General features: G+C 44.8%; 1 protein-coding gene across 2 annotated transcripts in view; it reads left to right on the forward strand.

Annotated features, from left to right (window-relative positions):
* The first annotated feature begins 6,854 nt into the window (after positions 1 to 6,854).
* The window catches only part of C6 (complement C6), a 56,808-nt gene continuing 37,274 nt past the window's right edge, over positions 6,855 to 26,388 (forward strand). For both annotated transcript variants that reach the window (XM_069963108.1, XM_069963110.1), the window contains exons 1-8: positions 6,855 to 6,913; positions 9,267 to 9,420; positions 9,703 to 9,859; positions 14,037 to 14,181; positions 21,978 to 22,116; positions 22,321 to 22,468; positions 24,612 to 24,812; positions 25,966 to 26,206. In XM_069963108.1, coding sequence (XP_069819209.1) covers positions 9,278 to 9,420; positions 9,703 to 9,859; positions 14,037 to 14,181; positions 21,978 to 22,116; positions 22,321 to 22,468; positions 24,612 to 24,812; positions 25,966 to 26,206 — 1,174 coding nt within the window. In that variant the 5' untranslated portion in view covers positions 6,855 to 6,913; positions 9,267 to 9,277. The remainder of the gene's footprint in view (positions 6,914 to 9,266; positions 9,421 to 9,702; positions 9,860 to 14,036; positions 14,182 to 21,977; positions 22,117 to 22,320; positions 22,469 to 24,611; positions 24,813 to 25,965; positions 26,207 to 26,388) is intronic.

Genomic DNA, 26,388 nt, shown 5'->3' on the forward strand with positions numbered 1-26,388 from the left:
CTTATAGATGCTCCCCCTTTCCCCCTCTTATAGCTGGTCCCCCTTTTCCCCCCTTATAGATGGTCCCCTCTTCCCCACCTTATAGATGGTCCCCCTCTTCCCTCCTTATAGATGGTCCCCCTCTTCCACCCTCATAGATGGTCCCCCTCTTCCACCCTTATAGCTGGTCCCCCTCTTCCCCCCCTTATAGCTATTCCCCCTCCCCCCCCCCCTTATAGCTGTTCCACCTTCCCCCCCTATAGCTGGTCCCCCTCCCCCCTTATAGCTGGTCCCCTTCCCCTCCCTTTATAGATGGTTGCCCTTCCCCCCCTTATAGATGGTCCCCCTCTCCCCCCCCCCTTATAGCTGGTCACCCCTCTCCCCCCCCCTTATAGCTGGTCCCCCCTCTTCCCCCCCTTATAGATGGTTCCTCTTCCCCCCCCCCCCCCTTATAGATGGTCCCCCTCTCCTCCCCTGTGCACAGCAGATAACACACACAAAAAAAACAACACAACTCACCTGCCGTCCGTTCCCCCGTCGAGCCTCTCTCCTTCTGCAGCCTCCGGCTGATGTGCGGCTGCCGGGGGTGTCCCGTCCTATCCCCGGCAGCGCACGCATCAGAGAGCTCCCCGTGCGCCGGAAGTCACAGCCACAGGCGCACGGGGAGCTCTCTGATGCGCGTGCTGCCGGGGATAGGACGGGACACCCCCGGCAGCCACGCATCAGCCGTGGCAGTGCAGTGGCGGATTATAATGTGAACGTCGTGGGCCCCCCCGGACCCTCAGGCCCCGGGCAGCCGCCCAAACTGCCCATATTATAATCCGCCACTGGGTTGCAGGGGGAGGAGCACTGATCAAGCTCAACACTTGTCTTATTAGAGATTAATACATATCAACATATTAAATAAATACATGGCAGAAAGCAATACCACTACAAGAGAGCTAGGGGAGAGCAGCAAATACATCGGCCCTAATACAGACTGTCTAAGGTTGCCAATAGCAACAATACATCTCCAGACGCCTGACAATAAATACCGTTCTGGGCCATTACACATACATGTGGGCAGGTACTTATTGAACGACAGCATGAGGAATATCTCAAAAACTATTATACAAACAACATATAGAAACATTTACTGTCACTATATTCATGCTGCTAAAATAATGGGCAAATCAAGGTTATACCAAGTTATACCAGCGATTCCTCTAAGATGGTGCAGCCATTTTCTGGTTCAGCCAGATTCTACAACAAAATCCCCATCACCTTTTGAGTATAGATGTTGGGAAACATCACAGTATTGTATTTGCGCATCGTGTTTGCTGAGTGAATTATCAGCTCAATGGGCCTAAGACTGACCGGAATCCAGGAGACAGAAGCTGCGCAATGAACGGTAAACATGTACTAGTACTCCAAGCTGGCATCATCTACAGGAAACTGGCAGACTATAATAGGTAGGGTCACTGCCAGGTAGGAATGAAGACATCCAGCTATTTGTCATATCCAGAGCTATCAGGAGTTAGGAGCTGGAAAGTTCACTGGGTTAATTGTATTTTCACTTTTTTTCAATTTACACTTGGAAAATTACTTTACCTTATAAGAGTATCACAGGCACTGAATTTTTTTTTTTTTTTTTTGCAATTCCTGCTCAGGGATCCTGGTGGCTCGGTCCTTTTTTCAAAATACAACCAGGTTCCCGGGTACCGTGCTGAGCAGGTACTGCAAAAACAATTTCAGTACCTGTGATGGTACATTGGCTTTAAAAATAATCAGAGCACAAGACTGTACTACTGCAGACAACCCCAGAGATCAGCTGTAATCTGCAGGGAATCACATCATCAAGTGTGCAATCTCCCTGCAGCACCACCACTGGTCAAATGAAGTATTACACTGAACCCACCTAAATCATTTATATATATGTGGTGTGTGTTGCTGTATTAGAATCAAGATCTTAGCGACTTTCACAAGGCCCAAAATGTAACGATTAGACATCAAGATCAGCAAAACAGCATTAGCCTATTGGCAGCCCTAGTGGCCAGTGTTAAAACTGAAAAATTACATTATATTTATATGGACATTAACATTTCTTTAACCTCTTAATAAATGGCAACACGCCTTTTTACAGCGGCATGGCAGTCATTGCATATAGTGAGGGCTCAGGAGCTAAGCCTGTGCTGTATATTACAGCTGACACCTGTCTGCAATTTCTGGGAGCAGACTTCAGTCCGATAATGGGAATTTAGCCCTGTGCATGCCACGATCAATAATGATCAGAGAGCCCTGACAGGTACCGGACCTGTCAGGGCTTCAGTCAGCACCCCTGCAGCAAAGAACGTGGGTGCTGATTGGTTGGTAGGGCTTCCAGAAGTTAATACTTACCTTACATGGCAGCCTTGGTCTCTCCCTCAGGCAGACTTAATCAACAGAGGACCAATCTGACTGATCAATGCTATGCAGAAGCATACCATTGATTAGAATAAGCAATCTAACAATTGCATAAAAAGTGTAGGTGTTTTTATCTCTCCTTTGCACCTCTCAAAAGCTTCCTCTCTTCAGGTTAAGTGGTGATGAAGGGTACTTTACAGTTTCACCACTAGATGTCAGTATCTTTTATATATATATGTATTCCTATGCATTGCACAGCTGAAGAGGTTTATGGGTTACTGTTTTGTTGTGTTCCATGTGTTGTTCTTTCCCAATAGGAAGTGCTCTCTACTTCTGACCAATCTCTATCATTCTCTCTTGTGCACAAACTCATCCCCACCACTTACAGGGTAGTTTACTTAGCCCCTGTAGGAGGTAGTTACTTGGCGGAGGAAATGCAGCTCAGACTTATCCAGATTCTTGTGGCAGAAAGACACACAGAGCAAGTGTCCCTGCTGTAGCCAAGCTTATGCCAGGACCCTTGTCCAGGAGCAAGGGGCAGTCTAGTCTACCCCTTGGTCCTTCCACTATTACTTCTACTATGTCTACTATGCAGTGCTAAGCATTTTAAGGGAGAAGAGTCCAGGAACACCCTAACCTACGCCGAGAACCAGTTTAAAAAGTGCAGGGCAGTATCCTAAGAACCAGAGGAACTAGCCTGGATAGGACAAAGATCTCATGAACAAAGAAAAAACTCAGCTCACCATAGATGGTTTGTTGTGTGATGGTGGATGTTCAGGCAGGAGCAAGTGGAGTAGTAGCGGGCCGCACCCGGTAATAATAGTAAGAAGGACAAAGATACCATAGGAAGGTCTACGCATCCTATCTCGCAGTGCAGGTAACTGGGACACCCCTGGGAACTTAGCTTCAGCCAGATAACCACGGCTGGGGCTTGTATCACCCTATTAGGACGGGTCACTCGAAACTGTAGGGCAGAAGGTGATCAGTCTATACATGGGTACAAGTAAACACCTCACTACAAAGTATCCTCTAGAGTTCCCACAGAGTACACTGCTACATTGGGTTGGGACTCCCTCAACAAACGATTCCCCTCTACTCTCAACTCTTCAAGCACTGCTACAGCTACCTCTCTTTAATTCTACTTCTCCAAGCACTTCCTGAAGCACAAACGAGTTAAGCACTAGAGTCTATGTGAAGATTTATCTATTCCACTAAAGTGTATTGCACTGCTGAAAGACTTTACAGTAAAAGCTGTTCTCTTTTTGATGTCTCTGGGACTCTATCATTCTTTGTTCGAACACGTCATCTTCAGGAGGCCCCCCTCCAGCGCGTCATCAGTTGCTCAGCCAGTCGCGGCTGAGCAGCTGATCACGCGCAAGAGGGGGGGCGGCATGAGGGACGGCTGGCCTCCTAAAGATTACGTCATTGTCCCAACATGGAGGCCGGGGTCGACAGAGATTGCGCGAGTATAACACACCACACTTCCGGGGTTGGGGGCCGGCACATGGGGAAGGGGGCCATTCACTTATATAACACACATTACAAAGTTGTATAAATGTTAAACGCCGCACTACCCCTTTAATAGGTGCAGAACTGAATGTTTTTTTGTTACAATTTTGGCTTAGAAATAAATATATATTTTTTTTCAGTTTTGCAGTACTTTTTATGATGAAATGAAGGATTTTTTTTTTAAAAAAAGATCCGTTTGTCCTGCAAAAAAGAAGCCCACATATAGCTCATTATATGGAAAGATATAAGAGTTATGACTCTTTGAATTTGTCAAATTTGAATTTGCCAAAAATCTTGTACAGGGGAAGGGGTTAAAAAAAAGCTTAGAATATAAATCTGATTCAAATGTTGTGGAAATATTTGACTTTGATCACTTTTTGTTGCAGATAAATATGTTTTGTCTTTTATAAAACTGATTTGTATTGAAGTATGGAGTCACGGCCTTGTGCGGCTATTGAATATGCAGAGAATGCGGTTGCTAGGAGACGGGAGAACAACGCAGCGATGTGAGTGAGGGCCACAGATATGACAGGATAGAATGGAACGTCTACATGTCCTATGGGTTGTTATACTTTTCTAATTCAGAAATTTCTATGGAGGGGAGAGGTGTTTCTGGGGTTACAATGGAGGCATCAGTATACGGCGATGGAGAAGCCAGTTCTGTAATTACCGAATAGAGCTTACTTTCCTCTCACATTAGTCGATGAAGACTCCTATGTAAAAACTTAAACTTGATTGGGATGCAAAACATTTAAAGGGGTTCTCTAGGACTTTAACATTGATGGCCTATACTCTTGATAACAACTGATCAGTGGGGGTTGGACCACCAGATCAGCACAAAATAAGGAATTGATGTAAATCCTAAAGAAGAGTTATGGCGCTCGGAATGGATGAGCAAGAAACGGAAAATATCTGCATCCCAATGACCAAAATGAGCCAAAAAGCTCCACACCCCAATCACATGCCCATAGATGGAACCTTATGAAGAAAAATGTTAATGGGCCAACCTATAAGGATGATACAAGTACAGACTTTTGCGAAGGTTGCATGTAACAGCAACACCCCTAGTGGGACACCACACATACAGCACACAGTGTCCAGTAGATTCATACCTAAACTATCCAGTCAGCAGATGCCCCTTCACCCTACTGTTCTTACAGGTAAATCTGACCCTTCTCCCTTCTTCATTGTGATGAAGTCGCTCTGAAGAATTTATGCTTAATCGTCCACGATTCCTGTAGCTGTAATTTATGATGTAATTCTGTATATTAATAAATGTTTTGCTTCATCACAGTGTTTTTTTTTTTTTTTTTTTTGCTATTTTCATTTTGCAGTGCTGTCAAAGTTTAGATGAATCCTGCAATGTCCACAAACAACCCCCAACCCCCCATGTAACAGACATTCAGTGTTGGACTTTGAAACAGAGGAAATCCCAGGTCTCAGTCTGATATCTTGGTTTGTTCCTGATGTTTTGAAATCCTGCGGATCAGTAAAAGGACGTTGGCCAAGAATTCATCCTGGGGAATATTTGGGGTCAAATGTGCAGTAAAGATAATAAAAGTTACAGACATGTCCTCATTAAAGGATCTGACCAGGCGGAATACAGAAAAGCCGCAGATTTACAATTATTTGTACTGTTAATATTTTCTATAAATACACTAAATGGAAATTCAGAGGTTTTGCTAAATTTGTTCGCATTTCTGGCTTTGGGGGGCGGGAAAGACACTACCTATAGTATCTTACAACAAATATGACCTGTCTTGGTCAGAACTAGGGATGAGCGAATTTACAGTAGACACAAAGCGAAGCGCTTCGTTCCTATCTGTATTCCGCTTATCAGGCTGCGGGGGCTTTGTAGTGTGCTCCGCTCCACGCTGCTCCTCCCCAGTTGCTGAGAAAAGATGGGTCCCGTCCTGTGAACCTTCTCCCAGTTTCCCAGGACTGGATCCCTTTTTTTTCTAGCGACTGGGGAGGAGCGGCACGGAGCGGAGCACACTTCAAAGCCCCCACAGCCTGATAAGCGGAATACAGATAGGAACAAAGCTCTTCGCTTTGTTCCTACTGTAAATTCGCTCATCCCTGGTCAGAACCATTACAGACAAAATTGCATCATTTAATGACAAAATAACGGCAATGATTTGCCATTAAATGGTTTTGGTTGCAAAATACTGTGTGGGAACATAGCCTTAAAGGTCTACTCCGGCGCTCCTAAAAAAAAAACAATCGATCATAAACATAGTTTTCCCACTTACCATCCCTCCTGAGTCTGTCACCGTTTGAATTTCCCGCTGTTTGCAGGTCCCTGAACCTCCAGTTTGTGTCTTCATTTTTTTCTTCACTTCCTGGTTTGGGCCAATCAGCGCTGAGCAACATGAGTCATCTGACAAATAGAGGCTGGCCTAACAGGGCTTAGACCCCCCTACCTCTTGATGATGTTATTGTCACAAAATGGATGCCACAAAAAAGCCTGGGGTCAACAGTCCTTAGGTAAGAATGAGTTTACTTCACTTCCTGGTGGGGGATTAAGGGGGAAAAAGATAGGGATGGGGGGGGGCAGATAGGTGATTGAAGTACAGTATATTACAAGGTTATATAACTTTGTAATGTGTTTTAATTACTGGGAAAAAGCTTTTCACTGGAGTATCCCTCTAAACTAATGTTGGTCCCATGGCAGTTAATAACATACACATATTGGATATCCCCGTTATTGCAACTACTATATGTACAATAAATTGAACAAATTGTGTGGAATTCTCTTGGATTTACGATAGCCTTGATTTACTATTCATATTCCCCTTGGCTCCACTTTTGGCTTTAGCTCAAAAAGCAAAAGTGTTTTTCCAAAAAATTCTTTGCGTCCCCCCCATCCCCCCCTTTGGGGTTAAGCAATAATGACAGAGACAATAGGCTTTAGGATTCACAGTTTATTTGCAGTATATGGGGGAGTGGTGAATGGTGTAAAATTAACCAGGGTAAACACAGACCATGGACTTTTAGGATATGTCAGTCTCCTACACAGAGAGAAAGAGAAGAAGGCAGCAGGGTAAGGTCTACTAATGTCCTTATATTCTATATCTGGGGGGTTCTATGTAAATCTTGTCTTAAAAGTAGGGTGACAGCTTTATAGTATAAACCTTCCCTTCTTTGTTCCAATCCTGTGGCTTTTAGGGGTGAGCTGTGGGGCTGCACAAGAGCTCATCATGGATGTCACTCTATAACCATGATTAAAGGGGTTATCCAGCACTACAAAAACATGGACACTTTCCCCCTACTGTTGTCTCCAGTTTGGGGGGGGTTTTGAAACTCAGTTCCATTGAAGTAAATGGAACTTAATTGAAAACTGCACCTGAACTGGAGACAACAGTAGGGGGAAAAGTGGCCATGTTTTTGTAGCGCTGGATAAACCCTTTAAGCCCTATGGTGCTGGGAGTGCTGACCGATCACAATTTTTTCAAACCGCCACTCTATAACATAGGGACTGCATAGGATCAAGATCGACTCCAATTATATTGTTGCATTTAGTCACTGACGGGCCTAGTGTTTGTTTCCACTCTAAATAAGGTTATAACAAAGCTGGGACCTCAGTTGTTAACTGTCTCCAAACTAGGCAGTAAAGGCTCTAGTTTCCCTGCAGTGCCCCTACAGGAAGAATAAAGCATTACACATTTTCCATTCAAAACAATGTGTTGTCAGTACAGAACAGACAATCCATCGCCCCCCCGACACCCCCCCGGCTTAACTCAGTCTTCACTCTTAGGGTATATTGCATTTACCAAACTGGATAACCCCTTTAACAATGGATTTTGGAACAGAGAAGAGATGGCCAACCAGGATGGAGTGCAAACACTTTTTCTTTATATATATTATATCTATCTATAGATACATTCACCTTTGAAGGTCTGCTGTGTGCTGATATTAATAGAACTATTCAGATAATGTAGTTTGTTGAGTATTTGTGGTGTAGTACTGGTGTTTATTAGCTTAGTCAAAGGTGTTAGTTGTCATGGCGCCAGTGCTAGTCCAGCACACAGGTGTGATGTTGATACCTGCTTGTTTGTGTACGGCTGGCTGTGTTCCCTAAATGGTTGGTAACTTGCCAGTTTTTTGTGGGTCCCTTGGGCTCTTGTCACGGCAGTCCTGAGTGACAACTGACCCACCTGGACTGTCGGTACCGCCACCCATATAAGGGGGTAAAATAATCCAAGGTGTGCGGTGGTGTGTGTATAGGTGCAGGTGTGGACAGAAGATGATCAGAGTCCCATGCGTTAGTATAAAAAATATAATAACTTTACTGTAAAGCTTTTCAGAGTAACAGCACATGGTTTCACAAGTAATAAATCTTGACACACTCTTAAGTGCTTGACCTTAGTGCTCAAGAGAAGTAGAAGAGGTAGTTGCAGTAGTGCTTGTAGAGAGTAGAGTTGAGGAGTTTGCCAGAGGAGTCCTAACCCAGTGTAGCCTTGTACTCTGCCGCAAACTTTAGTAGATATCTTTAGTGAAGTGATACTCATACTCACGTTTAGATTGTGTCTGACCGCCTTCTACCCACTGGTAGCGTAGAACCCATCCCAGTAGGGTAATACGAGCCCAAGCCGTGGTTATCTGGGTGTAGCTAGGTGTCCTAGTCTTTCCAGTTGCCTGCACTGCACAGTAGGATACGTAGACCTTTGTATACTGGTTGCTTTGTCCTACTGAGGCTAGTTCCTATCTTTTTAGGATACTGCCCTGCACTTTTGAGACGTGTCCCTGGCGTGGGTCAGTGTGTTCCTTGGTGACTACTCTCCCTTGTTGGTGCTTAGCACTGCACAGTGAATATAATATTTTGGCTGAACGAACTGTTGGTCTCTATCTGCATCTGCTCACTTTAGTGGCTAGACTCAACTAATTTCAGTGTCCCTGAAAGGGGTCCTGGCATAAGCCAGGCCCTGGCTTAGCCTCTGCAGGAACTTGGTTTTGTGCGTCCTCTCTCACTGAGAATCTGGATAGAACTTACTGCAAGTTCTATCCAGTGTGTGCAAGAGAAAGAAAGAATAGGATAGGTAGAGAAGAAAAGAGCACCTCCTAGTGGTCAGCACAGAACACATGGTATACATATAAACATTAACCCATTACCTTCCTCAGCTGTGCAGATAAATATACATAAGAAACACTGACACCTACTGGGGAAAGTTAATACCTCCTCCACCACTTTTAACCTGAGAGAAAAGCTTTTTGACAGCTGCATAAGAAAAGAGAAAAACCACCAGTGGTGGGACACCACATATCTGTTCCACTATGGCTCCTTGGGAGCTGCGACTCTTGAGAAGCTGGTTAGTTACTATGCCTCTAGATGGCAGTTTACAGATAGGAGCAGGTATCAGCTAGTAAACAATTTTTTGTCTCTTCCTTTCTTCCAGCATAAACATCCATGGATTGTAGAAAATTTCTCGTATGTTTTCTCATAAGCTCCATGGTGGGGACAGTGTCTTCGTGCTTTTGTGAACATTATCCCTGGGGCTCTTGGTCAAGTTGCACTAAGACATGTGAGCATGGAACTCAGAAAAGAGTTCGGTAGGTCTACAACTTACGGAAATGTTTACTTACATAGCACCAACATATTCTGCAGTGGTGTACACAGTTAGTTTCTCCTCTTACCCCATTTGTATGACACTTGGCCATTCCCATAGCACAAAATTTAACTTCCCTAGAGACACAAGACACAAAGTTTAACTTCCCTATATTACTCGGTGTATAGCCATATACTGTATACATGGATACAGATTACATTATTACATAACAGGAGGAATTTCTGATTATCTGAGGTATAAATGATATATTTATATATACGTACAGGAATATCGTCTATGATGAACACTACCGTAAAAACCATTGTGAGCAGCTTTGTACAAAATATGAGACTCAATCTTGCAATGAACAGCCGTGTCCAATCAACTGCCTGTTAGAAGACTTCGGCCCCTGGTCTGACTGTGATCCGTGTCTCAAGAAGCAGGTATAGTATAGACAATTAGCTTAAAGTGAACCAATCAGCACAGCTGCACAGTATAGATCTACTGCAGCCGCAGCTGCAGCGTTAGTTTTACTTTGAGCAAAAAGGCAGGGAGAGGGGTGGCAACAAGTCACCTGGGCGAGTATCTGCCTGTGACTAGTCACAGCTCTCTGCCTGTCAGCGCGCCTCTCTGCCTGTCAATCTTCCCCGCACTGTGCACTGACAGAAAGAGAGCCATGACTAGTCCTCGCCCCACCCAGATGACTCTCCTGCCCTTGTGCGCTGGGATAAAACTCCTTTATCCTGATGGAAAGCTACTGCCGCAACCGTGGCTGATAGCTTAGGAAAGCTGCACAGTAGATCTATACTCAAAGTGATTCTGTACCCACAATCTGCCCCCCCCCCCCCCCTCCAAACCACTTGTACCATGAGATAGCTGCTTTTAATCCAAGATCTGTCCTGGGGTCCATTTGGCAGGTGATGCAGTTATTGTCCTAAAAAACAACTTTTAAACTTGCAGCCCTGTGCCAAACGGCCGTGGCCTAGACTCTCTATGCATTAGGCTGGCACCACCTCTCTGTCCCTCCTTCCCGCCCTCTTCATCATTAGGAATGCCCCAGGCAGGTATTCTCCTATTCATCAGCTGTGAGAACACGGCACATGGGCTGGATCATTAAGGCACCTGTACAATTTTCACTGCAGAGAAATAGGAAAAATCCTGCCAATGGCATTCCTAATGATAAAGAGGGAGGGGAGGAGGGACGGAGGGGTGGTGCAAGGTTAGGGCACAGATAATTTAGGCCACGGACGTTTGGCACAGGGCTGCAAGTTTAAAAGTTATTTTTTAGCACAATTACTGCATCACCTGCCAAACGGACCCCAGGGCAGATCTTGGATAAAAATCAGCTATCCGAAGGGACAAGTGGTTGGGGGGGGGGGGCAGATTGTGGGTACAGAGTCACTTTAACAGATGGGGACCATATCAGCACAATCCTGCTGATTGGTTCCCTTTAAGGCAGGGGAGGGTTTATATTTATAAATGATTAAACTGTACTCAGGGGTCTGGAGGAAGCAGATTATTGTAAAGCAGAACAGAGGAGAGTAGAGGGGACAACAGAGGCGTCCAGAGGGGGACTGAGTAGTCTAGAAGAGGACAGAGGGGCCTGAAGAGTAGCAGGGATTCTAAAGGGCATGGAGGGGCCTGGAGGAAAGAGATTACTCTAAATGAGAACCGAAGTCCAATGGGGACTGAGGCATCTGGAAGGGGAAAAGGACCCTGGAGGGACAAAGCGGTCTGGAGATGACACAAGAGTCTGGGGAGGGCATAGGGGTCTGGGGAGGACATAGGGGTCTGGGGAGGACAGATGATTCTCGAAGGAAGAGAAGAGTCTGAAGGAGGGCAGAGCAGTCTAGAGGGAGACAGAGAATGTGGAGGGGAACAGAAGTCTGGTGGGACACAGGGATCTGTAGAGAAGAGAGGAGTCCAGAGGAGACATAAGAGACTTCAGAGTACAGAGAAGTCTCTGAATATGGAGACAGGGAGGTCTAGAGGGGAGAGAGGGGTCTGAAGAGAGATAGAGGGGCTTCAAGGGGACAGATCAGATTGGAGGGGACAAAGGGATATGGACGGGAGACAGAGGAGTCTGGTGGAAACAGAGAGGTCTACATGGGACTGAAGGATCTGGAGAAGGCAACAACAACAGGATTAGGAGAGGACAGGGCAGTCCAGAGGGAGAGAAGAGTCTGGAGAGGGCAGAGGGATCTGGTGCAAGCAGAAGAGTCTTTCTTGTCTTCCTCTTGCAGTTGGGACTGACTGAGAGGGGACAGTGGGGCAGCATTCTATAAAAAGTGCTGGCGTACCCTTTAATGCCTTTACCTTTTCTTCAAGACTGGAGAATTAAATCCTCCCACCCCCACCCACCCATGTGTGATTCTACCATAGGGGACGTCCTATCGAGATACGCAGAAGAAGTGAAGTGTGCTCTTTCTATTAATTGGAAAAAGGAAACAATCTGCTGACAGACCCTTCTATCCTCCCCAGACCCCTCTGACAGCAGCTTATCCCCCAGAGAGACATCTACCCCAATATTAGTTTTCTCTGGTCAGATAGCATCACTATTAGTGACATATTACTCAATGGCTGGTCAATAACTTCACGCTGGGTCTCTTCATTACGTGGAAGGTTTCCAGCTTCATGTCATTAAAGCTTAATCTCTGTACAAATAAAAGTACTAAAACTTTGGGGGGATCTACCACCATTGACACATCCATACATCGGTCTTAAAGGGGTATTACCATCTCAATTAACACAGTAAAACTTGTAGGCAATATTAGGTGAAATATTTTGCCAATACATTGATTTAACAAACTCGGCTCCTGATATGCTGATATGCAGGTTGTAGTTTAGGTTACCAACCACCACTCTGCTCTAAAAGCAGTGGTTGGAATGATGTAGTCACATAAATATAGAGGAAGATTTATTAAGTTGTCCCATAGTAAGATGTTGTAGACCTCTAATACAGTATACCCCTGCCAGTCCACTTGGCAAGCACAGCACAGACTCCAAAAAGTCATTTATTTATTTTTTTGCCAGTTCCTCTCTTTTTCCAAGATATGTTTGCTGTCAGCGAATGACAATGCTCTGTGAGCTCTACAGCCTGGACCCTAGACTGATACATTGTACATAGCTAGTCCTGCTCTCAGCTGAGAAGTGATACAATTGTATCCAGTCTAGACAATGCTCTGTAAGCTAAACAGCCTGGACTCCAGAATGATACATTGTACATAGCTAGTCCTGCTCTCAGCTGAGATATACTGTAGATACAGTTGTATCCTGTCTAGACAATGCTCTGTGAGCTCTACAGCCTGGACCCCAGACTTATACATTGTACTGTACATAGCTAGTCCTGCTCTCAGCTGAGAAATGATACAACTATATCCAGTCTAGACAATGCTCTGTGAGCTCTACAGCCTGGACCTCAGACTGATGCATTGTACATAGCTAGTCCTGCTCTCAGCTGAGAAGTGATACAATTGTATCCAGTCTAGACAATGCTCTGTGAGCTCTACAGCCTGGACTCCAGACTGATACATTCTACATAGCTAGTCCTGCTCTCAGCTGAGAAGTGATACAATTGTATCCAGTCTAGACAATGCTCTGTGAGCTCTACTGACTGTAAAACATAGTACAGTAATTTACCTGGAAGTGATATTTGGAACTTTGCTCGGTATTCAAACGTTTTGTGAGCATGGACCATGGGTTGTACCTGCGAGTTAAACGGGTATCCCCCCCAAAAATTATTTTTGCATTAATACATTGCCCACCCGTAGCTTTCCATCTTTCCAATATAAAGTTATTATGGATTCTGCACAGTTTTGCTGTTATCCAGCTGCATTCACCCCCACGGATTGCATAGAATCATCAGACCTCAGTCCAAGCCGACACACTCCCTGCTCCTGGCCCCCACCCTTGGAGTCGGCATCACATGTCCTCAGTCCCAGCACAGTGAAGTGACTGAGAACACTGATGGGGTGGCTGCTGTTACAGAGGGAGACAGTGATCAGCGCAGCTGTGACTGCATCCCTCTGTAACAGCAGCCACCCGGTCACCCCCAACCCAGAGCTCACCCCCTGTGTCCAGAGCCTCTCAGCTCTGCTACTTCACCATCATCAGGCATAAGCATTGCATGATGGGAAATGTAGTTTCCTATCTTGGATCTAGATCGGCTTTTAGAAAAACTTGTAACTCAGGAACGGCAGCAGCTAGAAAGATGGGAGGTGTCTCAAAATACTCAGGGGGACTTGGTGTGTAAGGCCAGCTAGGTTTGGGAACATTACATTTTTTTAGCTCTTGGGGGGAATACCCCTTTAAGCACTTGAGAGGCTTCACATACAGTACAGTACTGTATAAGATTGCTGGAGTGCATATACAGTACAGTAGTAGTACAGTCAGTGCACCACCCTCTCCCATCTCCCACTGTATTTGTGCTTCCAGCAAATCTAACAATGTAAGTTTATATTCTATTCAGGGTGTGAGGAAATCTGGGTGATGACCCTTATAAGTAATGTAATGGCTACAATGTGTGAGAAACACAGGAGAGGGACACAATAATAATAAAATACATGAGACAAGATGGACATACTATAAGTTTAACATTAACATTAACCTCTTTCTTTCCAGTTCCGGGTTCGATTCTTGCCTCGCCCCTCTCAGTTTGGAGGAGAGAGCTGTGCGGGGCAGATGTCAGACTCCCGGCCTTGTGTCCCTACAAAACTGTGTAACATTGAAGAGGCGGACTGCACTAAGAAGTTCCAGTGTGACACAGGTAAGATGGATGGGATTATTGTGGCAGCCGTTAGCAGTGTATAACTTTCCTTAAAGGGGTATTTCAGCAGAATCTTTTTTTTTTTTTTTTTTATAAAGTTTTTTTTTGCAAAGAAATGTAATAATGTGGGGGCGGGGGACTAAAATAAAAAAGTCCATATTATATTGCTCTGTCATAAATCTGTGCAATAATTCCATAAGTCCATAATTGTATCGACCCAAAGAAAACCAGGAAAGTCCTCTGGGACAGAGACTGATAGGGTACCATGGCATGCAATGATGTCTTAGGACCGGTGACATCTTGCATGAACATTGCCAGGTGGCCATAACTATTTCTCTGAGAAACAGGGGTGACCGGTCCCAGAGGTTGTTTGTGTCCTATGATAGTGGATGGTGATGGCAAAGTCTTCATCTACTATACGGTTCCATCAAGATGTCTTCATTCTGCAACAGAAATCACACATATAATAGTAACAGATGGAGCAAAACATAATGGTGAAGAACAAGAAGATATGAGGAAAAGCAGCGGGAAACTAAGTCTGCCATCAAATCTGTTACTTTCCTGCCCATAAAGAAATAGAATTTTGTTTTTTTGTTTTTCAGTAACCATACTGGCCAACCTTTCAGTGTGTATGCAAATGCTCCCTCCTTCTGTATAGGACACCCCCGTCACCCTACTGAATTGGACTCACACATTGTGTATATAACCCCTTCATAACCTCTAAATGAATACAGACCATAAACACAAATACAGATCACACACATGACACCCCCCCCCCTACAAATACAAACCACACGCGAGAGGCACTAGATAACTACAGACACCCCTATCACCCAAAATACAACCCCAGTGAGATTCATGGGAGATTCGCGGGATGATAAGTGAATGTAAGGGTATGGTCTGGGGTCTCAACTAATATTGGGTTCTGGTCTGGACTCCATTAAGTGACTGAGGGATGTATTTCTGGTCTGGTCTGGAGTCAGGAGAGATAGCTAAGGTCTAATCTGGGGTCTGATTATTTTAAGGGATCTGAATATACTTATGGGTCTGGTCTGGAGTGTTAATAGATTTATTGGGTTCTAATCTAGGGTCTGGATTGATTTTAGGATCTTATTTAGGGTCTGGCCTTGCATCTAACCTCATTTTGGAATCTTTTTGGGGCCTAAACTAATTTTCAGCTCTGGTCTGGGGTCTGGATAAACTTTGCAGTGTTGTCTTAAATTTTGGGTCTAAATTAGAACAGAAATGGCCTAGCAGCCTTCTATTATCTGGTATGTATGCAAGGTATTCCAGAGACATTATACCTTCATAATACGGTATGCAGCAGACACAATTTGTTTACTGATGGATTTATGTAGCATTTAGTGATATGCTTTACAGCAATCCCCATGGACATAGACAAAAATGGCCAGAAGCTATCCCATTGACATGAAGTGTAATAATTACTGTGCATGCTCTGTGACCTTTAAAGAGGTTATTCCACAGGGAGGGGTAGGTTGAGCTGTGAGCTTTACCTATTATTTTCTCGATTTACTGGTTTTACCTTTCACTGTAATTCTATAGAGTTTTAGGCCTAGTGATGATAAAAGAGTGAGTGGTGGGTGGTTGGAGGTGTACGCATCTCTCTAGGACTGAAGTAATTGCAAGGTTTTCTCTTGGTACCTGACACCAGATTTCTTGTTTGTCGTGTTCTCAGTAAAGGTTTTTAACATCATTTTTCCACCACTTTACATGTGCAGTTTTAGAAAATAAACTCTTTACTTAGAGAAAGCGGCAGTAACCCGCCGAGACACCAGCGAGCGTCTGTTCCCTGCAAGAAGGAGAAGCCGCTGGTCTGTTCCTTGTGCGATAATCACTCCACTCACCTCTGATGTTTCTGGACAGGAAAAGAGCAGCCGGATCCGTCAATGATAGATCAGTGTGCAAAAGTCTATGATCAGCGCACAGTGTTTGTTCTAGGAAAATAGGTAGAAAGCTAGCAATAGCCGGTGGGTATAGAGGGCCGCTTCTCGACACCACCGGTACAAAGTAAACAATAGCGATTTCTGTGAAGTAGCTCCCTTGCTGGTAAGGGAAAGTGACTAACCGTACCCCCTAGATATGGAGGGATTATCAAGAGGAAAGAAAACGCTACACACAGAGATTTACTATGTATTGGATTACTAATGGCCTCTGTAATATCTTGTGATAATAGTTGTGTAATAGTTGTGACTAAAAAGCTGACAAGGGCTTAATAGAGAACATAAAGTGAGAGTAGAGCATGGATAGGGAACCTGCATCTGTGGCATACCTACTGGAGCATGCCCGAGTCTGGCATTTGATTACCGGTGGCTGAAAAAGTTGGATACAGCCCTAAGGAGTCCGGCAAAACTCGGATACGGCCTATGGCCACAAAGATGGCCATGAAATACTGTTGTGGTGAAGTCTAAGGGAATCCCGGCCGGAGTGTATACACATAGGGGGACATTTATTAAGTCCGACGTTTTTTACGCCGGACTTAAAAATGTCCCCGCATCTCCGGCGCTACAGAGATTTATAAGCAACTGCCTCTACACAAATCCCGTGCGCGTCGGTGTGCATAGCCGAAAACCTACGCCACCTGAAAGGTGGAGTAGGATTTCGGCGTATCTTTTGCCGGAGCAAAAGATAAATCGCGCGGACTCTGAGTACGTGCCCCCCGTTCCGCCCCCTCCACACCCCCACCCCGCCCCCCCGGCGGAAAGTGCCGATATGCGAATATTTTATTCGCAAATCGGCCATTTGCGAATAAAATAATACGCAAATCAGCACTTTCCGCCGATACGCACCTTAATACATGTCCCCCATAGTATACACTCCGGCCAGGATCCCTAGCGGCACCGCAAGAAACTGACACGTCAGTTTTCTGCGGCTGCTATTCATTGAATATGGTCCGCAGAGAACCCTGTCAGTTCACAAAATGGAGCGTGCAGCCACACGTTCCATTGTAAGCAGTGGGGAATGATCTTTTCTGAGACCGGACGTTCCGGACGGCCGGTCTCTTTCCACATGTGAACATAGCCTTATAGTTGAGTTTTGTTGAGTGTTGAGCCAGAATTACCTTTGACAACATTTGGTCTGTGCTAGCTGGAAAATCTGGTTGCATGGCTACTTTTTTTCTGATCAGGCTAGACAACTCTCTAAGGGAAACCTTTGGAGTCTTCAAAATATTTAAAGAGAACTGATCGTGCTAAAAATGCTATAGTGCCTATGCCAATCGTGCAATAAAGCTTGTACTAGTGTTTCCAGACATATAACTAACTCCTAGCAGCGTTACTTGTACCCTACCAAAAATCAACTTTGTAAAATGCTCATGCCATATGAAAATGACCTATATTGAGGCATTGGGTATCCTCAGGGCTGAAGTAGTCAGAGATGGTGCAAAAAATGTATTGTACTCAAACCTTCCAGGGCGTAATTACAAGTGTAGTAACCTGCTGTGTCAGAGAGGGGCTGTCCCGTAATCTTCACTGAAACGGCGTTACCGCTGGGCTGGATATGTGCAGCGGTAACATCGGTTCAGTGATGATAACGGGATGGCACCTCTCAAATATAGCAGGTTCCTACACTTTAATCACGCCCAGGAAGGTTTGATTACAATAGATTTATTGCACCATCTGTGACTACTTAGTGAAGATATTGGGACAGCTCCTCTCTAGGGATGGCCCGAACCCCCCCGAACGCTCGGCATCAGATTCCTGCTGTCTGCCCGCTCCGTGCGGCGGGTGGATACAGCGGGAGGACCGCCTGGAAAACTGGGATACAGCCTATGGCTATGGCTGTATCCCAGTTTTCCAGGCGGTCCTCCCGCTGGATCCACCCGCTGCACAGATCGGGCAGACAGCGGGAATCATTACCGAGAGTTCGGGTTCGTACGAACCCGAACCGAACTCAGTTCTGACCATACCTACTCCTCTCTGATGGCCCCCTCTTTGGAAAGAACCTCTTTGGGATATCTGGCTAGTCCTGTGTTTTGAGACTCTTCAATGAGGCTCCACGGACTCCTCTTTTGCATACTCATGTTTCCCAGGGGGGCAATGCACCTAGGACTTCACTACATTGAGCGCTTTTATTAGCAGCCGGCAGTGTTGTCATTTGGCTGTTCTCCCTGAGTTCAGCAATCTGTTTCTCTTATGGCTCTACTAGGCATTGCTCCCACCTAGCCAGAATCCTGCTCCACACTGATGAGGGGCAACACCCCGAAACAGCTGTCTGTGGATGGTTACCTAGCCTTGGTTTATCCCTTGTCATTACACTGACTTATAGGGCCACTTAATATGGTGGATTTGGTGGTTTCCTAACAGGAGCTGCCACTTGGCTGGGTCCTTCCCGGAGGGATATCTGGCTAGTCCTGTGTTTTGAGACTCTTCAATGAGGCTCCACGGACTCCTCTTTTGCATACTCATGTTTCCCAGGGGGCAATGCACCTAGGACTTCACTGCATTGAGCACTTTTATTAGCAGCCGGCAGTGTTGTCATTTGGCTGTTCTCCCTGAATTCAGCAATCTGTTTCTCTTATTGCTCTACTAGGCATTGCTCCCACCTAGCCAGAATCCTGCTCCACACTGATGAGGGGCAACACCCCGAAACAGCTGTCTGTGGATGGTTACCTAGCCTTGGTTTATCCCTTGTCATTACACTGACTTATAGGGCCACTTAATATGGTGGATTTGGTGGTTTCCTAACAGGAGCTGCCACTTGGCTGGGTCCTTCCCGGAGGGATATCTGGCTAGTCCTGTGTTTTGAGACTCTTCAATGAGGCTCCACGGATTCCTCTTTTGCATACTCATGTTTCCCAGGGGGCAATGTACCTAGGACTTCACTGCATTGAGCGCTTTTATTAGCAGCCGGCAGTGTTGTCATTTGGCTGTTCTCCCTGAGTTCAGCAATCTGTTTCTCTTATGGCTCTACTAGGCATTGCTCCCACCTAGCCAGAATCCTGCTCCACACTGATGAGGGGCAACACCCCGAAACAGCTGTCTGTGGATGGTTACCTAGCCTTGGTTTATCCCTTGTCATTACACTGACTTATAGGGCCACTTAATATGGTGGATTTGGTGGTTTTCTAACAGGAGCTGCCACTTGGCTGGGTCCTTCCCGGAGGGATATCTGGCTAGTCCTGTGTTTTGAGACTCTTCAATGAGGCTCCACGGACTCCTCTTTTGCATACTCATGTTTCCCAGGGGGCAATGCACCTAGGACTTCACTGCATTGAGCCCCTTTATTAGCAGCCGGCAGTGTTGTCATTTGGCTGTTCTCCCTGAGTTCAGCAATCTGTTTCTCTTTGGAAAGAAAAGAGATCTAATGGTCTGAACAAATTTGTTCCTATCTTTTCTAGAAGACATGCATACAGCCTATGGCCTATAGTTCTATCCATGTTTTCCAAGACTCCCTAGGGTTCCATACAACTTCTTCAGCCACTGGTATTCAAATGCTGAGCGATGGGACTCGAGCATGTTCGAGTCTCACTCATCTCTACTGACAATGTTAGGTGCTGTTAGGTCAAGGAGACAGTGGGGAGATTTATCAAACATGGTGTAAAGTGAAACTGGCTCAGTTGCCCATAGCAACCAATCAGATTGCACTTTTCTTTTCTCACAGACTCTTTGGAAAATGAAAGGTGGAATCTGATTGGTTGCTAGGGGCAACTGAGTCAGTTTCACTTTACACCATGTTTGATAAATCTGCCCCATGGTTCCTTTCATATATCTGTCTGTGCTTCCATAAAGTTTTATTCTCTGGTGCAAAGTGTCAAAGAGGTGTTCCCAAGATTCTGAAGTGCTGAGGGCTGTGACCCCTTCTCACTCCCCCTCCTATCCTGATAATACGTTCCGTCTGTATACATATGGACCATGCATGGAAGGTGTGCATGAGGCCTGACAGCGTTAGCAGTTTGGAGTGTGAATTTTGTCAGACAGATTCCCTTTAAATCTATATCATTGCAGATCTGGAGCGCTGTGTCGGCATAAAGCTCCAACTGCTGGGAACATATATTACATAATTAACTGAAAATTTTCGATCTATTTAGATAAAAAGAAATTGTGATATTCACATTAAAGATTTAACTAAGTGAGCTCAGTTATAGCATATATGGCTATTACAGCCTCTGAGCCGATACGGATGGTTTGCAGTTCATTGCTATTCATTTCCCTGTTATCATTGGGAGGAACATTAATTACAGTTTATCCCTTTCTACCTCTCATGTGGAGAGTTCAGCTGATACATGTAAATTAGTATTTTCTTAGAAATGTGAAGGAAAAAAGGAAAATCACAGGCAGAGCTGGCCTCCTCTATCAAGTCATTGCAAATTCTCCACTACTTTGAGAGAAGTTGGGGGGACAAACAATATGGCTGCCATTATAGCACACACATAAATGATCACCTAGCTTTCCTAGAGCCTTGAGTGTCATGTGTGGCTTTATATGCAGTGGTATAAGAAGATAAGACCTATACAGGTATATAACTAATCCGGCTGAAAAAGCGGGGTTACATACGCAGCAGGTTGTTAACTACTTTTTCCAAATGACACGCATAGATGACCAATAGGACAACAGGAACTAAAAAGGTTGTGTTTATTGGCGGGATATTCTGCCAATAGAAAAGCTCGTTGACAGTTTCTGAAGAATTTGGAATTGCAGCAGTTTGTTAACTACTTTCTCCAGAAAATTACAAACATAGATTAGAAATAGGACAGTAGGAAGTGAAAAGGTTAAATCTATACAGGGTACAGATGAAGGGGTATTCTGTCAATGGAAAATGGGGTAATAATCTTTGTGGAGTCCAGTTGTAGCAGGTTGTTAATTACTTACTGGTCAAAAAATCATACAAACATGAGCAACAGGAGCTGAAGGGGTTGAGTCTATACTGGGTACTGATGTACTGATGATTATTTGGGTGGGTGGGGGGAATGTGACTTTAATGGAAAAGCAGGGTGACTTTTTCTGTGGAATTTGTATTGGCAGTAGGTTGTGCCCCCCCCCCATAAATTTACACACATAGATTTGGAATAGGACAGTAGGATCTGAAAAGGTTGAGTCTATACTGGGCACAGATGGAGGGGTATTTTGTCAATGGAAAATGGGGTGACAGTATCTGTGGAATCTGTAATTGTAGCAGGTTGTTAATTTTTTTTTTTTTTGGGGGGGGAATTATACACATAGATGAGCAATAGGAGTCAGGATCTAAAGGTTTTGAGTCTACACTGGGTACTGATGTACCAATGACTCTTTGGGGGAAGAGGGCGTATTCTGCTAATGCGAAAAAGGGTGAATTTGTATTTGCAGCAGATTGTTAGCACTTTTCTCAGAAATTTACACACACACACACACACACACACACACACACGAGAAAGAGGATAACAGGATCTGAAGGAATGAGTCTGTACTGTATACTGATAAGGCCTCAGAGGTGAAGAAGGATTCTGCTAATGGACAGGCTCCCAGCAAAACTCCCAAAAATAGTATTTGGGCACCTTGGTAATTTACCCAGGGGCTACATTACTTGGCATGTAAAACCACCAAGTATTATTTCTTTTAGAATTTGAATTGAACTATAAAATTATGGAACATATAACAATATTATGTGTGGTATTATTTGGGAACTATATGTTGGTATTTTATGGGCTGTATATGGCAGCAAAATATGATCTTATAGGGTTATTATGTGGCCTTAAATGATAAACTGTATAAAGATTACAGATGGGGGTAGGAGCCCCAATTTGTTTGTTGCCAAAGCCTGGCAATTTAAAAAAAAAAACCTAAAATAGTTTTTTTTTACAGGTCGCTGCATTGACCCAAAATTGAAATGTAATGGAGACAATGACTGTGGAGACAACTCTGATGAAAGAGGCTGCAGGAGGAAGATAGAGCCCAAGAGGAGCTTTGAGAACATCCCTGGAGTGCAGCTGATGGGAAACGGGTAATCCATGGACTATAATTACTGATATAATTTCTTATATGTTTTACTGGTATTCAATATACTCGATACTAGAAAAAAAAACTATGCATCCTACAAATTGTGTAAAAACTGTCCTAGTACTAATCTTGGGGGTTATGCCAGGATAGGTCCAGTGAATCCATTACATGGCAACTGTTGTAATTTATGTGTTATATCTGGCTCTAGGTATAACTATCTGTCTGGGGAGATGGGAGGCGAGGTCCTTGACAATTCGTTTCTTGGAGGGAGACGTGAAACCGTTTCTGGTAATAGAACAGGACCCAACAGGAAGTTGTATCGAATGCCTGCAAACTTGGAAAGCATTACATTTCAGGTGTGCACAGCGTTTACATTTTTACTTGCTGAGATGATGAAGACACTACCAAACTATAAAAGTTCTTACGGCAGGGGTACTTCTTACATATGCACTCTTCACCCATTCACAGTACACCTTACAGGGACTGTAGATAGGAAGTAACATGGGTAAAGGAAGTGTAGTGTCCTTTGTCCCTAGATTCTGTAGAGGAAGGACACAAGCCAGAACGCTCTCCAGAGGTCCAGTTGGGCCCTGGCCCTCTGCCAGGTCCCCAGTCTCAGTGTGCAGTCAAGAAGCAAACTTAGCAGCTTATCTTTTTATCTCAAGTAAGTCCACTCAACACTATGCAGTGTTAAAACCTTCACTAGAGAGGACAAGTCAGAGATCATCTCAACCCACACTGTGGATAAGGAGAGACACAGTTCAGGAATTCTATGAAGTCTATCTCGCAGCGCGGGTGTAAGCAGGGAACCCTCAGCATTCTGGTCATCCCAGGTAACAAGGTCTGAGGCTTGTGTCACCCACTAGGACGGGTCCCCCGACACTGGTAGGGCAATAGATGGTGCAAAGACCAAAGAGTCAAAACAAGGCCACAAGTATTCTCTCTCTCTTCTCAAGTATTCTTCTATTTCTACCTCCGACATCCCAGCAGAGCACAATACCACTTGGATTGGGACTCTCACAACATCCTCCTCTCTACTCTTCTGATTCTTCTATATACCTCTCAGCACGCAACCCAGTCAGCATGACTGTATCACTCTCTATACTCTCACTGCAGATCTGGATCCTAGGCTATTAAGTGTCTTATCAAATTAAACGTCTTATATCAATGCAAAGCTGTATGATCTGCTGCATACAAGTATCTTCGGAGGGGTCATCTCTAGAGATGAGCGAACCTCAAGCATGCTCGAGTCCATCCGAACCCGAACTTTCGGCATTTGATTAGCGGTGGCTGCTGAACTTGGATAAAGCCCTAAGGCTATGTGGAAAACATGGATATAGTCATTGGCTGTATCCATGTTTTCCAGACAACCTTAGAGCTTTATCCAAGTTCAGCAGCCCCCGCTAATCAAATGAGGATCATTCGGGTTCGCTCATCTCTAGTCATCTCCCCTTTCTGTGGGTGGCAGTGACAATTGTCCGGGTGGGTTACTATTCCACTCCAGACCACCGTGACAACAACCCAAGGGACCCGGCAGGTCACTGTCCACAGGGGAACAAGGTATAACTGGCCCTTTAAAATAAAAGCAGGATTGCCACCATACCTGTGTGCCCAACCGGCACTGGCGTCACAACATAACATCACTGGGCCCGGCTATATCTCGGCCAACCACCATAGAACTGGCGTCACACTTCACCACCTAGCAAGTGACCGACCATGTCGCCTCCACACTGGGGGTGTACCACTCCACACTTTTTGTTTCTGATTATGAGATGACTCTGCTTATTCTGTCTAAGGCTATGTTCAGACTGCGTAAGAGACCGGCCATTCAGTGACCCGGCCGGGTCACGGAACGGCCGGTTTCTGAAAAGATCATCCCCGCCGGAACTCTGCGGCGCTTAAGATCATCCGGCCGTTACTGCTGTACTGGCCGAATGATCTTAAGCGCCGCTGAGTTCTGATGCGGGCGCATCCGTGCACGCCTGCATCAGAACTCCCCACTGCACACTATGGAGCATGTGGCCGGAGCCGCTCACTCCATAGTGTGCACTGACATGGTTTTCTGCGGCCGCTTTTCCCTGAATAGCGGCCCCAGAAAACTGATATTTCAGTTTTCTACGGCACTGCTAGGGATCCCAGCCGGAGTGTATACTATGTGTATAGACTCCGGCTGGGATCCCTTCGGCCTACAGCACTACGTAAGTTCCGTGGAAATCACGGCCGTTGAAACAACAGCTGTGATTTCCACGGAACTTACATGGTGTGAACATAGCCTAAGTCTGTACAAAAAAGCTGACCAGTGAGCTTCAGAAAACAGGAAATGCCTGCCTATGGTGACATGAGTGAATTTCAGAGTTACCAATCTGGCTCCGATACATTCCCTTCAAATATTCTGCTCCTGCTTTGATGTTTGTGTATAGACGTTATGATCTTGTGAATAGACGTTTTGATCTTTCATACCAATATATAATAGTAAAGCGTGTTTTGTTCCTTTAACAGATGAAAGATGAAGAAGACGATGTGTCCTCTAATTTCTATCACAGTCTCATCAATTTTGCTGATTTCCCTAGCCAACTTGGAAGTCATCAGGGATCGGGAGGGAAATCTTTTGGAATTCCATTCTTATTCCACTTTAAAAGTAAATCCAAAAACTGGTCTTCATCATCCTTGAAAGGAGCCTTACAAGCATCTTATGAAAAGGTAAAGAATCATCAGGGTGAAGGTATGCGATCTGCTCTGATACTCACTCACTGACCCAGAACCCAGATGTTCTAATCACTAATTGGAGGGGGTCACCCTACCGATCAGCTGATCAGCGCCCGCACTACACAGTTAATGGGGTCGGAAGCAGTTGTCCCTATTCACTGTGTAGTGGTGACCACACTTTACTGCTGTAACCAGGTCCGACCACTACACAGTGAAAATAAAACAACCACTCCCAACATTTACTGTGTAGTGTGGGGAGTGATAGGCAGAGTGTCAGGGGCAGTGGTGAAGCTACCGTAGAGGCAGGGTAGGCAGTTGCTATGGGGCCCGTGCAGGAGGGAAAACCCGGGGGAGAAGGTAAGAATGTGTGTCCTTCTGCTTAACCCTTTATGTACTGCAGTGTGTAAGTGACCCGGGGGGGGGGATTTATCAAGCTGGTGTAAAGTGAAACTGTCTCAGTTGCCCCTAGCCACCAATCAGATTCCACCTTTCATTTTCCAAAGAGTCTGTGAGGAATGAAAGGTGGAATCTGATTGGTTGCCAGTGGCAACTGCGCCAGTTTCACTTTACACCATGTTTGATAAATCTCCCCCCCAGTGTTTACTTACATGCCGCAACACAAAAAATGTGCAGTGCTTTGTGTTGTGTGTAGGGGAGGGGCGCCTCTTAAAATTTTTTGCTATGCGGCCCCATGAATTCTAGCTACACCCCTCAGCACCCCTACATCAGTGATTGAGGAGCTGTCCTGTGGATAGCTCATTGGAATGTTTTACCGTGAAAACCTCTTACCAATACACTATTTGGTCTATAGAGAAGAGTATAGAAAGGGCTCATGACTCGCAGTATATTTTATTTAAACAGCTGATTTTACTGTGTGTGAACATAGCCTTAGGGTATGTTATTTTACAATTCGATAGATAGATAGATAGATAGATAGATAGATAGATAGATAGATAAATAGATAATAGATAGATAGATAGATAGATAGATAGATAGATAGATAATAGATAGATAGATAGATAGATAGATAGATAGATAGATAGATAGATAGATAATACATAGATATCTCTGTTCCCTTTACAGTAATTCAATATAATATAAAATAATAAAACAATGTATCAGCTGAAATTCTGTCTTTTTCTTCTAGAATTCTAATTTCATTCGGATCAATAAAGTGATCTCAGTGTCAGAATTCAGAATGAAGGCGGACAATCTCTGGCTCTCGGATGTCTTCCTGCAGGCTCTGAATCATCTGCCCTTGGAATACAACTATCCGCTCTATAGCAGAATATTTGATGATTTTGGTACCCATTACATCACAGCGGGCACCATGGGCGGATCGTATGACCTCCTCTACCAGTATAGTGCTGAGGAGCTGAAGAACTCAGGTAAGGAGCAGCCGAGACAGCCAGAACACGATAGGAGGTCATGATACAGACTGATACAAAGGAAGAAACACCCAGACGAAACAAACAGGACAAAAAGATCTGCACTAATCATCTGTAAATTCATATAAACAGTTAAAAAGTGGCATTGGACACCAATGCTGGTTATTACTGATGGATTTCAG

Source organism: Dendropsophus ebraccatus, chromosome 3 (assembly GCF_027789765.1).
Source record: "Dendropsophus ebraccatus isolate aDenEbr1 chromosome 3, aDenEbr1.pat, whole genome shotgun sequence".
NCBI lineage: Eukaryota > Metazoa > Chordata > Amphibia > Anura > Hylidae > Dendropsophus > Dendropsophus ebraccatus.